The 12149-nt window shown below is 44.0% G+C and overlaps 2 protein-coding genes across 2 annotated transcripts in view; one reads left to right on the top strand and one right to left on the bottom strand.

Moving 5' to 3' along the window:
* The window catches only part of LOC137586136 (calcineurin-binding protein cabin-1-like), a 1431569-nt gene that overhangs the window by 798506 nt on the left and 620914 nt on the right, over window positions 1-12149 (bottom strand). The gene's annotated exons all lie outside the window — the stretch shown is intronic.
* LOC137586130 (uncharacterized) lies at window positions 87-5420 on the top strand. Its single transcript, XM_068302136.1, has 4 exons — window positions 87-1017; window positions 1561-3397; window positions 3568-3617; window positions 4261-5420. The coding sequence occupies exons 1-4, from the start codon at window positions 87-89 to the stop codon at window positions 5418-5420; spliced, it is 3978 nt and encodes a 1325-aa protein (XP_068158237.1).

The following is a 12149-nucleotide window of genomic DNA, read 5'->3' on the forward strand; positions in this document are numbered from 1 at the left end:
GATTGGATTTAGAGTGTGATTGCCAGTGGATAGACTGATTCCGGTGAGTACAATTTAACGTTGATGTGTTTGGGTAGGTGTTCATTATGGCTGAAAAACTGTTACCGTTGGCTACGGAGCAAATCACATTGCTCACTTCGTTGGAGAAGTCATTGGCGCGGTATAAATCGGAGGAGTCGGGACATTCCGAGAGTCATCTGGAAGCCAGATTGGACTCGATTGCCCACCTTCACGCAGATTTTCAGCGCAATCATCACCAACTGATTCAAGAACGAGATAATGCGGAAATAAAGGGCAGATATTTTGACAAAGACATCAGAGACTGTTTCGAAGAAACCTACGTAATGGGAGTAGCTGAGATTCGAAATGAGTTGCAGAGACATAAGGATCGGAGAATCCCGGCGTCGACTGCATTTGATGAGTCTTGTTTGCATCAGACGGTGCATGAACAAATGGGACCATGTTTGGAGGAAGTGAAACTCCCAACAGTTAAACTGCCTACCTTCAGCGGGAAATTTATTGAGTGGCCGGCGTTTAAAGAGGTGTTTTTAACAAGAGTACACCACTGCGACAAGCTGACGGACTTACATCGTTTTCATTATTTGAAGGATTCGTTGGTTGGAGACGCAGCTAAGGATATTGAACATCTAACGCTAATAGCGGCGAACTATGAAGTGGCTTGGAGAATGTTGATAAATTTGTATGATAACAAACGAGTGTTATTCTTACATTACATGGATGTGTTCGATCAGCAATTACCAATAAAATATGGAGATGCGGAAAGTTTGAGAAGATTTGTGCAAACTTCCCGCTCATGTGTGAATTCATTGGAGAAGACTGGTGTGGATGTACGACAACAGTCTGAAATTTTAGTGTACTACATGATGAAGAGATTACCGAATCAATTAAGAGTGGATTGGGAGCGGTCAATATCTTCAACGCAGAATCTGCCGAGCTTTGAGGAGCTCAGTCAGTATCTTGAAACACAGTACAGAACAATGATTACGGCGTCAGCAGGTAATATCGAGGGAACTCTATCACGGGATAGACATCGGAATGCAAAGCCAGGTGTACATGGGTTACGAGCTAACCAGAACTACACAAAGGCTTCATTTGTTACTCGAGAGACAGACCTATGCATTGTGTGTCAAGGGGATGCACACCTTATCGGAGTATGCAGGATATTCCAGGAGATGAGGCTATCGGAACGAAAGGCGTGTGTAGTGAGGCATCGACTGTGTTTTCGATGCCTTAGACCAAATCACCGAATAGATGCATGTGACAGTGCGGTAAATTGTGAAAAATGTCAAGGACGGCATCATACACTACTCCATGTAGACAAATCAGGATGCGAGAGGCCGCTTGGCACACTAAGGAAGGGAGTTATCCCAACAGCATCTGCGAATGCTTTAATTGGAAAGAGTACAACAGAAACTGCGGTAAGGCACAAAGACGAGGTTTTATTACCAACAGCAATGGTGTGTGTAGAGTCGATAGAAGGCTATCCCTTACAGTTTAGAGCGTTTTTGGATCAAGGTTCACAAGTTTCGTTCATTTCAGAGAATGCAGCTCAGCAGCTACGTTTACGACGCAAACAGGCTCACATCACGATTACTGGATTAGCAGATACAAAAATTACAGATGCGGCAGCAGAGGTGGAGCTAGTCATAAGATCAATCTACAACCCACATGCGAAATACAAGCTGCTCGCGTCAGTAATACCTCTAGTGAGTAAGCGCATGCCAATCAAACGACTGCCGTTTGAAGAGTGGACTCATCTGAAGGGCTTACCGTTGGCCGACCCTAACTTCTTCAGTCCACAAGGAGTTGATATTTTGTTGGGAAATGACGTCTACGATGAGCTGATGTTGGGAGAAGTGCATCGAGGAATACGTGGTATGCCTCTGGCGCAAAATACGCATTTGGGATATATTGTATCAGGAAAAACGAATCAAGAAGCTGGTAGGAGATCGTCCTACACCATAACGGTACGAAGGAAGGAAGCTGATGAGATACTTGAACAATTGTTATGTAAGTTTTGGGAGCTAGAACAATTCGACGAGGAGCCACGTGGGGTTTCAGTAGAGGATAACTGGTGCGAAGATTTCTTCGTTAAGACACATAGCCGAATGCCGTCTGGGAAATATGTTGTTCGTCTTCCTTTTCTAACATACTTGGACGAATCAATGGTAATTGGAGAATCATATAAGAGCACGTTAAAACGATTACATTCTCTGGACAGACGGTTGCGTAACGATGCGAGTTTGAAGAACGCTTATGTTGGCACGATAAATGAGTATCTGGAGCTGGGTCAAATGGAACGTGTAACGTCACGGGCTAGTAAGACGGGCAATCCTGCATTGGGGGGAGTCGATCATTGCTACCTACCGCATCACCCAGTCATAAAGGAATCGTCATCAACTACGAAGGTACGAGTTGTCTTCGATGGATCGAGCAAGACGAGTAATGGAAAATCGCTTAATGAGATTCTAGCAATAGGTCCAAAATTGCACGTACATCTTCAAGGAATCATTCTCAATTGGCGAGGGCTAAAATGGGTATTTATGGCGGATGTTGAAAAAATGTACAGATGTATTAATATTCCACCCGACGACGCGCAGTACCAGCGTATTCTATGGAATCCGGACACAAGTGATTATGTGGAAGAATATGCCTGCACAACGGTGATGTTTGGAACGAGCTCCGCACCTTATTTAGCCATGAGAGTTATGAAACAATTAGCTATGGATGAATGCGAGAAGTATTCACTGGCTGTGGATGTTATAAATCATCAAATGTATGTAGATGACATACTGTCTGGTGGCGACAGTATTGCAGAAACGGAGGATGTCAAGAACCAAGTGATTGGAATGCTTCGTAGTGGTACATTCGAACTACGGAAGTGGGCGAGTAATTGCACAAAGCTATTAGAGAACATACCAGTTGAGCATCGAGAATCAAGCGGATTGTTACACATGGAAGGTAATGATACTATTCGCACGTTAGGTCTATACTGGAGTCCCAAAGAAGATGAGTTCCGTTTTGCTTTGCATGTCGTTCCACCAATGAGCTCACCAACAAAGAGGACAATACTATCAGCAATTGCACGACTGTTTGATCCCATGGGATGGCTTAGTCCGATAATGATTACTGCCAAAATTCTCATGCAGCAACTGTGGAAGGAGAAAATTGGCTGGGATAGCACACTACCGGACACTATTAAGAGAGAATGGGAGAAATTCGTAAAAGAGTTACCAAACATAGTAACTATACGAATACCACGGCATGTTACATGGGGGCTACCGGGTGGTGTGGCTGAATTGCACCTGTTTTACGATGCCTCGTCACGAGCATATGGAGCTACGGCTTACTTGCGCTTCCCAATTGGAGAGGATAAGTATCACACAGAGTTGCTATTGTCAAAGGGGAGAGTATCGCCAACTAAACAACAACTAACCATACCTAGGGCAGAGTTATGTGCTGCGCTTGAAGCAGCCAAAATGTATAAGTATCTAAAAGAGAATCTAAGAATTAACATTAATTATTCGAACACTATTTTTTGGTCAGATTCTATGATAACCATCAGTTGGATCCGTGGTGGAGCTGCCAACTGGAAGGTATTTGTGTCCAATCGAATAAACAAAATCCTGGAAATCTCAGACGAAAGGCAATGGAGACACGTCGCCTCGAAAGATAACCCTGCAGATTATCTAAGCCGTGGCACGAGTGCAACCAAGTTGGCATCATGTGAATTATGGTGGCATGGGCCATCATGGCTACAAGGATCGGACATCGAATGGCCTTGTAATGCTATTGATCAGGATTCGCTGTCGGTTGTTGACACTGAAGTCAAAAGGGTGACGTGCCATAAGATATCAGTGGAAGAAATGCCAAGTGTAGCATTTATCAGCAAGTATTCATCGTATACACGACTCGTCTGGATTATATCATATATAAAACGTTTCGTATATAATTGTCGAACATCTGTGGCAGAACGAAGAGGATCTGGACTCTCAATTGTGGAATTAGAAGAGGGCCTACGTGAATTGATTAGGATGGTGCAGAAGGATTGTTTTAACTCTGAATGGAAGGCGCTATCGGAAGGCAGGGTAATAGCGAAGGACAGCGTACTCCTGTCTCTTAATCCGTATTTTGATTCGAACGAACGTGTTTTACGTCTCGGAGGCAGGCTCCGAGATTCCCTGTTGCCCATAAATGAAAAATATCCTTATATATTACCGTATAAACATCCTTTCACAGATCTCGTCATATTTTACAGTCATATTTGCACCTTGCATGGTGGAACCTCACTAACGCTGAATTTTATAAGAAAGAAATTCTGGATTGTTAATGGACGCAATGCAGTTCGGTTTGGAATTCATAAATGTATCACATGTTTCAAGATGAAGCCTCAATTTGCAGGTCAGAAAATGGGAATGTTACCAGCAGTACGGGTACGCCCTTCTAGAGCATTCTCATCCGTTGGAGTGGACTACGCTGGACCCGTAAATATTTCGCCCTGCAAAGGAAGAGGACGTGTATCCCAGAAGGGATATATTGCTGTGTTCGTATGTCTAGTGACAAAGGCCATTCATTTGGAACCAGTTGGAGATCTGACCTCAGATGCGTTTATAGGAGCATTTAACCGTTTCATTGGCAGACGTGGCCTATGCACAGACGTTTATAGTGACTGCGGTACTAATTTTATTGGAGCCAACAAAAAATTGCAAGTGGACAAACTGGCATATTGTTCGTACATTACGAAACATATTGCGCCAACATTATTGAGAAAAGGAATCAACTGGCATTTCAACCCACCATCAGCGCCACACTTTGGTGGATTGTGGGAGGCTGGAGTGAAGTCCATGAAGTATCATCTGAAGAGAACTCTCGGAGAACAAGTTTTAACATTCGAGGAAATGGCAACTGTGTTGGCACAGATTGAGTCTTGCTTAAATTCAAGACCGTTATGTCCCCTATCAAATGATCCGGACGATTTAATGGTATTAACACCCGGTCACTTTCTGATGGGTGAAGCGCCTTTAGCACCTCCTGCTCCGGAATTGGCTAAAATTACTCTGATTGATCGATGGAAGAATTGTCAATATTATGCACAACAGTTTTGGAGAAGATGGAACTCGGAATATTTATCACGATTACAAAGGAGACCAAAATGGCTGCAGACCAAGGAAAATCTAACAGTTGGATGCATAGTGCTCATCAGGGACGAACGTTTCCCTTCTCATCAATGGCCTCTAGGTCGGGTTATGGAGACACATGCAGGACCCGATGGACTAGTGAGAGTGGTGACTTTGAAGACAGTCAAAGGACTCATGAAACGACCGGTAGCCAAACTCTGTCCATTGCCTATTCAGGAGAATTGGATAGAGAATGACACCATTCCTACACCTAAGCGTTAAATTGTTACTTTCTCGTTTCAGTTTGCTTTTCGCAGGAGTCTTCCAGACGTGAATTTGATGATGAAGATCGTCATCATCAAAGGGGGGAGAATGTTTAAGCTGCAACTGAAGCCAGACTCTCTTTGCTAAAAAGAGAAAACGAACGAAGAGAGAGAGAGAGAGACCAAGAACAGCACAAGTTACTTTGAAGTGACAAACTTGGAGATCCGTTACTTCAATTCTTTTCGTTCTTATTTCTTCTATGGAAATTTCCAGAACTTTGAATTTTGTAAAAGACAGCGTGATTTGCTGCACGTGATTTTTACTCTTGAAATTAATCTCGGTCGATGCGGTTGCACCTTCTGTGCCCGCCGACAATTGTACTATAGTTTTAGGTTAAGAAAATAAAGCAACCGATTGAAGTCAACCTGGTCATCTCATTTCTTGCCAATCGCAAGTGCCTCGAAGCCGCCTCGGTGGAAATCATCCGAAGGCCGCATCATATAAGACGAGCAGTTTGGGGCTCCGCAAGGGCGCAGCCGTTAGCCAACATTAATAAAAGAATTGGATTTATAACTGGCGCGAATCCTATATTCGAATCCTATACCTAATATGCCCCGCCCATATTATTCTTACTCTTCTCGGCCCTTCCTGTTGTAGCATTTGCTCCACTACCTCTGCCACAACCACTGGCCACTCCCCCGGTTCTACCGCCTCCTCCACGTGTCCCGTGGGTGCCGAAACTTTTTCTATGTGTTACACTGCTCGTTGCTGGTGTTGTTGATGTTGCTGTATGGCTATCGCCAGCCTCTGTCTGGCTTGTACCAGCCTTTCCTCGTCTTGTTGTGCCCTCTCCCACAACAGGAGCTCTCCGTCTCGCTTGGAGGTGGGCTGACTACTCCCTCAGCCTCATTCTCGACCTCTTCATGCTCCATCATCTGGAACGCCTTGTCCATCTCTCTCCACATCGCTTCCTCGTCATCTTGGCGTTGGTTTGCCACAGCCGACTCCGCCTCGCTGTCTTCCGCCGTCAAATACCCGCTTTCCTCACTACTTCCTCCGCCCTCTTCGTACTCTTCATCCGAGGAGGCGGCGATGCCCGAACTCATCATATCCAGCCCATCATCGTCGGAGTTGGGGGCCGCGCCTATAACGCCTTCTCCTCGGACACGTAGGGCGATGCCAGGTCAATGGCCTCATCCCTACCGTGACGGAAACCACGTTCCGCATTGGCCCGTGGTGCCGCAACTCGAGCTACGCCTTCATCTTGGCCAAAATTTTCATTGTAATCGTTGTTCATTATATTTGATTTTTTTTTTCTGGTATTTTATCTCTCTGTGTCAAACGTTGAATGATTTGATATTATCAGTTTTGCCAGCAGGAAACCTCGTATTGATGCAATTTACCGTAATCCAGGCTTCGTATTTTTTTTTTTTAATGTGTTACAACTATAGTAGCACCGCGAGCATCTGTGGGTCATACTAGTACACCCGCTAAAATTTAAGAGAGCGGGCCCAATCAGCTTGTATGTGTTGGTAGTGCGTCTGCTTGGTTTATTTTCACTCCTTGTTTTATCTTTTCTTTGCCTCTCTATCCATGTTCGGATTCGCCGCCACTTGAAAGTGTCAAATGTATATCTGCATTTGGTTTTATTTACGATATTCAATGCTCAATTTTCATCTTGTTCCACCTTATTTCCATCTATGTCACATATTTGTTGTTTAATCTGGCTGATATTTGCCTGGCGGTTCTTTCCAGTGTCCTTGTGAGGTAACTTGCATATCACTGGTGACACGAATCCGATTACCTCATATGGTCCTCCAATCTTGGTGCATGTTTCGGTGCAAATCCTTCCGCAACATTTAAAAGATGGTGTTCTTTTGCCCATACGGTTGCTCCGATTATTGGTCTTTATTCTCGCCGTCATAGATTATAATGTGCGCCTGATCTTGCGCAGCGGTTTTCAGATTTCGGCGTATTAGCTCGAATAGCTCTTGCATTTGTTTTCCCTTCGCTTCTGGTGGTATTTGTTTGTTTTCCTGTGCCTGTCGTGACACTATCGTATATCGCACCCTGTATCACATATGCTGGCGTAAATCCAGTTGACTCTGATTCGCTTGTATTTACTGCTAGTGTTATTTCCGGCTTACTCTCATCCCAGTTACGTTGATTTTTGCCCGTAAACTGAGCGATCATCGTTTTCACTGTTCTGTTTGCCCATCAGTTGAATTTTCTTGTTGTGTGTATGGTGCTGTTAGCTGGTTTTTTTCATCCCCATTCATCTAGCATTTTCTTGAATATTCTGCTAGTGAATTGGTCCCATTGTCCGTTATCACCACCTTAGGAGCTCCAAATTTAGCTAGAATCCTCTCCCGAAAAGCCTTAACAAAACTCTCGGCAGTTGCCTTGCGCATTGGAATCAGTTCTGTCCATTTTGAAAATCTGTCAACGATTATAGCATCGAATTTCCATGTTTTGACCTTGGTAATGGCCCAACGAAGTCGGCACATACTGTGGCCCATGGTTCTTCTGGTATTTGTATTAGCATTTTTCCTGCTGCCTACTGTTGACTTGGTTTGAACTGTTGGCATATTGTACACTTCCCCACAAACGTTCTAAAGTCACGTTGTGGAAGTATGGTTTTCGTCCATTACTTGGTTACGAAGCGCTTTTGGCACACATAATTTCCATGATATCACCTCTTCTTGGCCCGCTCTGTGTGGAATGTTTCTGTATACTTGACTATTTTCCACTATGCAATCCGGTTATTTCTGTGGTTGTTGTTTCTTTGTTCCCATTAAGTCCTGGAAACAAGCACACTCCATTGGTTGTCTTGACAAAGCATCGGCAACGATGTTTAGATTGCCCTTTCGATATGGTATCCTTCGAGATATGGTCTTAATTTGCGTATTGCCCATACTATCGCTAGGCATTCATTTTCTATTGCCGAATAGTTTTTTCTGCTGGATTTAATTCCCTTGGCAGATATGATAGCACTCTCTCCCCACCCTCTGTGTTTTGTACCAGTATGGCTCCTAATCCCATGTTACTTATATCCGTCTGTAGCACGAACTTTTTTGTGAAATATGGACATGCCAAGTCTGGGCCACTCGTCAGTCTTTCCTTTACTGCATCGAATGCTGCCTGATACTCCTCGTTCCAGTGCCAATTTGTTTTTTCTTTAGCAGCGCGTTAAAAGGGTGCGTTAATGTTGCAAAACCTGGTATAAATCGTTTGTACCATGAGGCCACTCCAAGATACTGGCATAATTCCTTTGTACAGGTTGGCGGCTTTAGCTGTGTAATTGCGGCCACGTTGTCTGGGTCTGTGGCAATACCGTCTTCTCTCACCAAGTGACCTAGAAACTTCAGTTCTTTTCTAAAGAATTGGCATTTCTCCGTACTAATTCTAAATTTGCCTCTTTCAATCTCCTGAACACTTCTCGTAGGTGTTTTATGTGTTCTTCAATTGTTTTGCTTACTATCACGATGTCATCTTGGTAAGCAAATGCGTTTGGCTAATGACTTTGTCCAGTGCACGCTGAAACGTCGCTGATGCTGAATGTACCAAACAGCATCACTTTCCATTGAAATAACCCTTTGCCTGGAACAGTAAAGGCCGTCATTGGTCTGCTTTTTTCCTCCAATGGGATCTAACAATAGCCATCTTTCAGATCCAAGCTGCTTATGAATCTGGCTTCACGTAGCTGATTTAAGATATAGTCGATACGTGGCATTGGGTATGTATCCTTAATCGATTTTGCGTTGATCTGTCTGAAATCTACGCATAATATCTATTTGTCTGTTTTTTTCTCACCATTACTATGTGTGAGCTATATGGGCTTTGTGATGGTTCTATGCATCTCAATGTCAACAGTTCAGCGACCTTTGATTTGATTTATCCTTGTATCTCAGGATTTTTCGGGTAATATCTTTGTTTTATCGGCAAATCATCATTCATCGTTATGCGATGTATCCCCACATTTGATAGTTCCTTAATTTTTCCCAATTCCTCCAACTTATGATTCAAAAAACTTTGTATGTCTTGCTGTTCACCATTCTGAGTCACCATAATGGATATTCTTTCCACCAGCCTGCCCTGTATTCGCCTTACTGTCGGTATTCGCACTTTGTGGCCTCCACACGATATTTCTGTGTTCACGATGCTGAGGGAATTCCACCCTAAGAACAGTGCATCCATTCCCTCTGGCATGACAAGGAATGGCATGTGAATTTCCTTATACCCGAATCTCACGTATCCTGTGCATTGCTCTTCAATGTCTCGTACCTTTCCATCTGTCATGTACACCTGCTTGTAAGTGTTCTCCCATTTCCCTTTATTCCTCACTGTTTCCAACATCTTCTTGCTTATGAAGCTACTCGTGGCTCCCGAATCAATTTTCGCCTTCGCTTGTATTCCTGCTACCTCGATAATCGCTGACAAATGATCCTCTTCCTCTACTAATTGACCTATTAGCGGTGAGGAGCTTGTTGGCTTGGTCCCTGCTCGCCCCGAATCGGCTGGAACCGCCTCTCGTTTCCCGAACTCCAACAACACTCCTTTGTCCTTTTTCTAATCTCTCCACACTGCCAGCAGAAATTGAGTCTCTGATTGTTGCATTCTTTGGCCCAGTGTCCGGCTCTTCCGCACCTTCGACATGGCTGGTTTGGGTTCAGGACTCTTCCATCTTGGATGTTCTTATTTTTCCTTGGCTTGGTTTTATCCTGGCATCTTCGGCATTGTGTGACTTTTTTTTAACGTTTAACATATATGTTGAATTTACTCTTAAATTATAGCCTAACAACAAGTTTGAGATATTTTTCTTAATCTAGTACTTAAGATAAATCCTGGGGATATTGCAGGCGGCCCGAATCACTTGTTATTGGGTTGGTCTGTCATTTCTTTTAAGACGAGTTCTATTATTAGTTCGCGTAAGGGAATTGGCAAGAACATTTGGGTGTGCATCCAGTTTCGCAGAATACTTTAGTTGTTGACTACCTATTTCAGATTTTACGCTAGGTATATTTAGATCATTTTGAATGTTGTCGTTCCGTATGTACCACGGGGCCCCCGTGATTGATCTTAAAATTTTCGACTGCGCTCTTTGTATAATATCGACATTGCTGGTACTTGCCTTCCCCCATAGTACGGCTCCGTAAGTCCAGATGGGTTTCAGTACGGTGTTGTATAGGAGGACTTTATATTCCAGACGTAGAGGGGACCGAGCATTGATGATCCAATGTAGGCTACTGGCTTTCAGTTTAAGCTGTGACTTTTTTTGCTTCGATGTGCTTGCGCCAAGTTAGTCTTCTGTCTAGGTGGATGCCAAGGTAAGTGACATCCTCGGCTTGAGGAACTGGTACGTTGTTTAGCATTAGAGCTGGACAGATTCTTTTGTTAAGCGTAAATGTAACATGTTTGCATTTCTGCTCGTTGACCCGGATACGCCAGGTTGCTAGCCATTCCTCTACCACCTTGAGGTGTTCCTCTAATTTTGCAGAGGCTTGTATTGGGCATTTGGATCTGCTGAGGATTGCCGTGTCATCGGCAAAAGTGGACGTTGTAAGTCCTAAACTCGTTGGTAAGTCTGCAGTGTACAGTAGGTAGAGCAATGGGCCGAGTACACTGCCTTGCGGTACACCAGCTTTGATTTCAAAATCAGCCGAGACGGAGCCATTACATCTTACAGCGAATTGCCTATTGTAAAGGTAAGATTCCATGAGTTTGTGGGTGTACTGTGGCAGTTTTTGCCGGATTTTGAACATCAGACCCTCCAGCCAAACTCTATCGAAAGCCTGGGCAACGTCGAGAAAGACAGCCGCACAGTATTCTTTTAGTTCGAATGCTGTTCGTATTTCGGATGTTATGCGATTGACTTGTTCAATTGTACCATGTTTTTCGCGGAAGCCGAACTGGTGTGAAGGGATTGTGTTCTCCGATGCCAGAAATGAGTTTAGTCGGATCTGCAGGACCTTTTCAAAAAGCTTCGAAAGACATGGCAGCAAACTAATTGGCCTATAGGATGATGGCTGGGTTTTGTCCTTTCCCACTTTAGGAATCATGATGATAGTGGACCTTTTCCATGTTCTTGGGAAGTAGCCAATTCTTATTATAGCGTTGAACAGTTTGCAGATGTATTGTATGGCAATGATAGGGAGTTCCAGGATCATTTTCGGTGTGATTAGGTCATGGCCAGGGGCTTTTTTTGGCTTTATGTGGTTTTTAATAACTGCAGTGATCTCGTCCGATTGGAGTTCCGAGTACTCACTATCCGTTAGTGTGCTCGAAGGGGGAAGTACAGATGAGTTTGATGTTGGATTCGGCTGGAAAACCATTTTAAGATGTGTGGCAAATACGGATGCCCTCTCTTCGTCGCTGCGGGCCCATCCACCGGTTGGACTCCTTATCGGTGAAATTGTCTCTGCAGGAGCGCTTAAAGTTGGGTGGGCTTTCCACAGAGGATGTTTAGTGCTGGTTGGGCTGAGCTTTTCTATGTATTTTCTTTGAGCCCAGCTTTCCTCTTGTCTTAACGCCTTGGAGAGGTTGCGATTAGCATGCCTTAGGCGAAGTTTTGCTGCTGGTGAGCGAGTAATCTGCCATTCTCTTCTTAGACGTCGTTTTTCCGTTACTAATTGTTCTATCCGCCGGTTCGTAGGCCTGTCAACAGGTTTAGTGTAAGAAGAGGCAGGTGGAGTAGATACTTTTGCTGCAGCTGCCATCATAGACTCAAGTGCAGAGACGCACATATCA

Source organism: Drosophila tropicalis, unplaced genomic scaffold (genome assembly GCF_018151085.1).
Source record: "Drosophila tropicalis isolate 14030-0801.00 unplaced genomic scaffold, ASM1815108v1 contig_905, whole genome shotgun sequence".
Classification (NCBI taxonomy): domain Eukaryota; kingdom Metazoa; phylum Arthropoda; class Insecta; order Diptera; family Drosophilidae; genus Drosophila; species Drosophila tropicalis.

What these genes read in the sequence shown, in the direction of transcription:
- LOC137586130 (XM_068302136.1), top strand. Translation starts at nt 87, where the DNA reads ATGGCTGAAAAACTGTTACCGTTGGCTACGGAGCAAATCACATTGCTC. An exon ending in AATGATTACGGCGTCAGCAG is followed by an intron (nt 1,018 to 1,560) that starts GTAATATCGAGG and finishes CGTTCATTTCAG; the next exon opens with AGAATGCAGCTCAGCAGCTA. An exon ending in GTGGAGCTGCCAACTGGAAG is followed by an intron (nt 3,618 to 4,260) that starts GTATTTGTGTCC and finishes ATCCTTTCACAG; the next exon opens with ATCTCGTCATATTTTACAGT.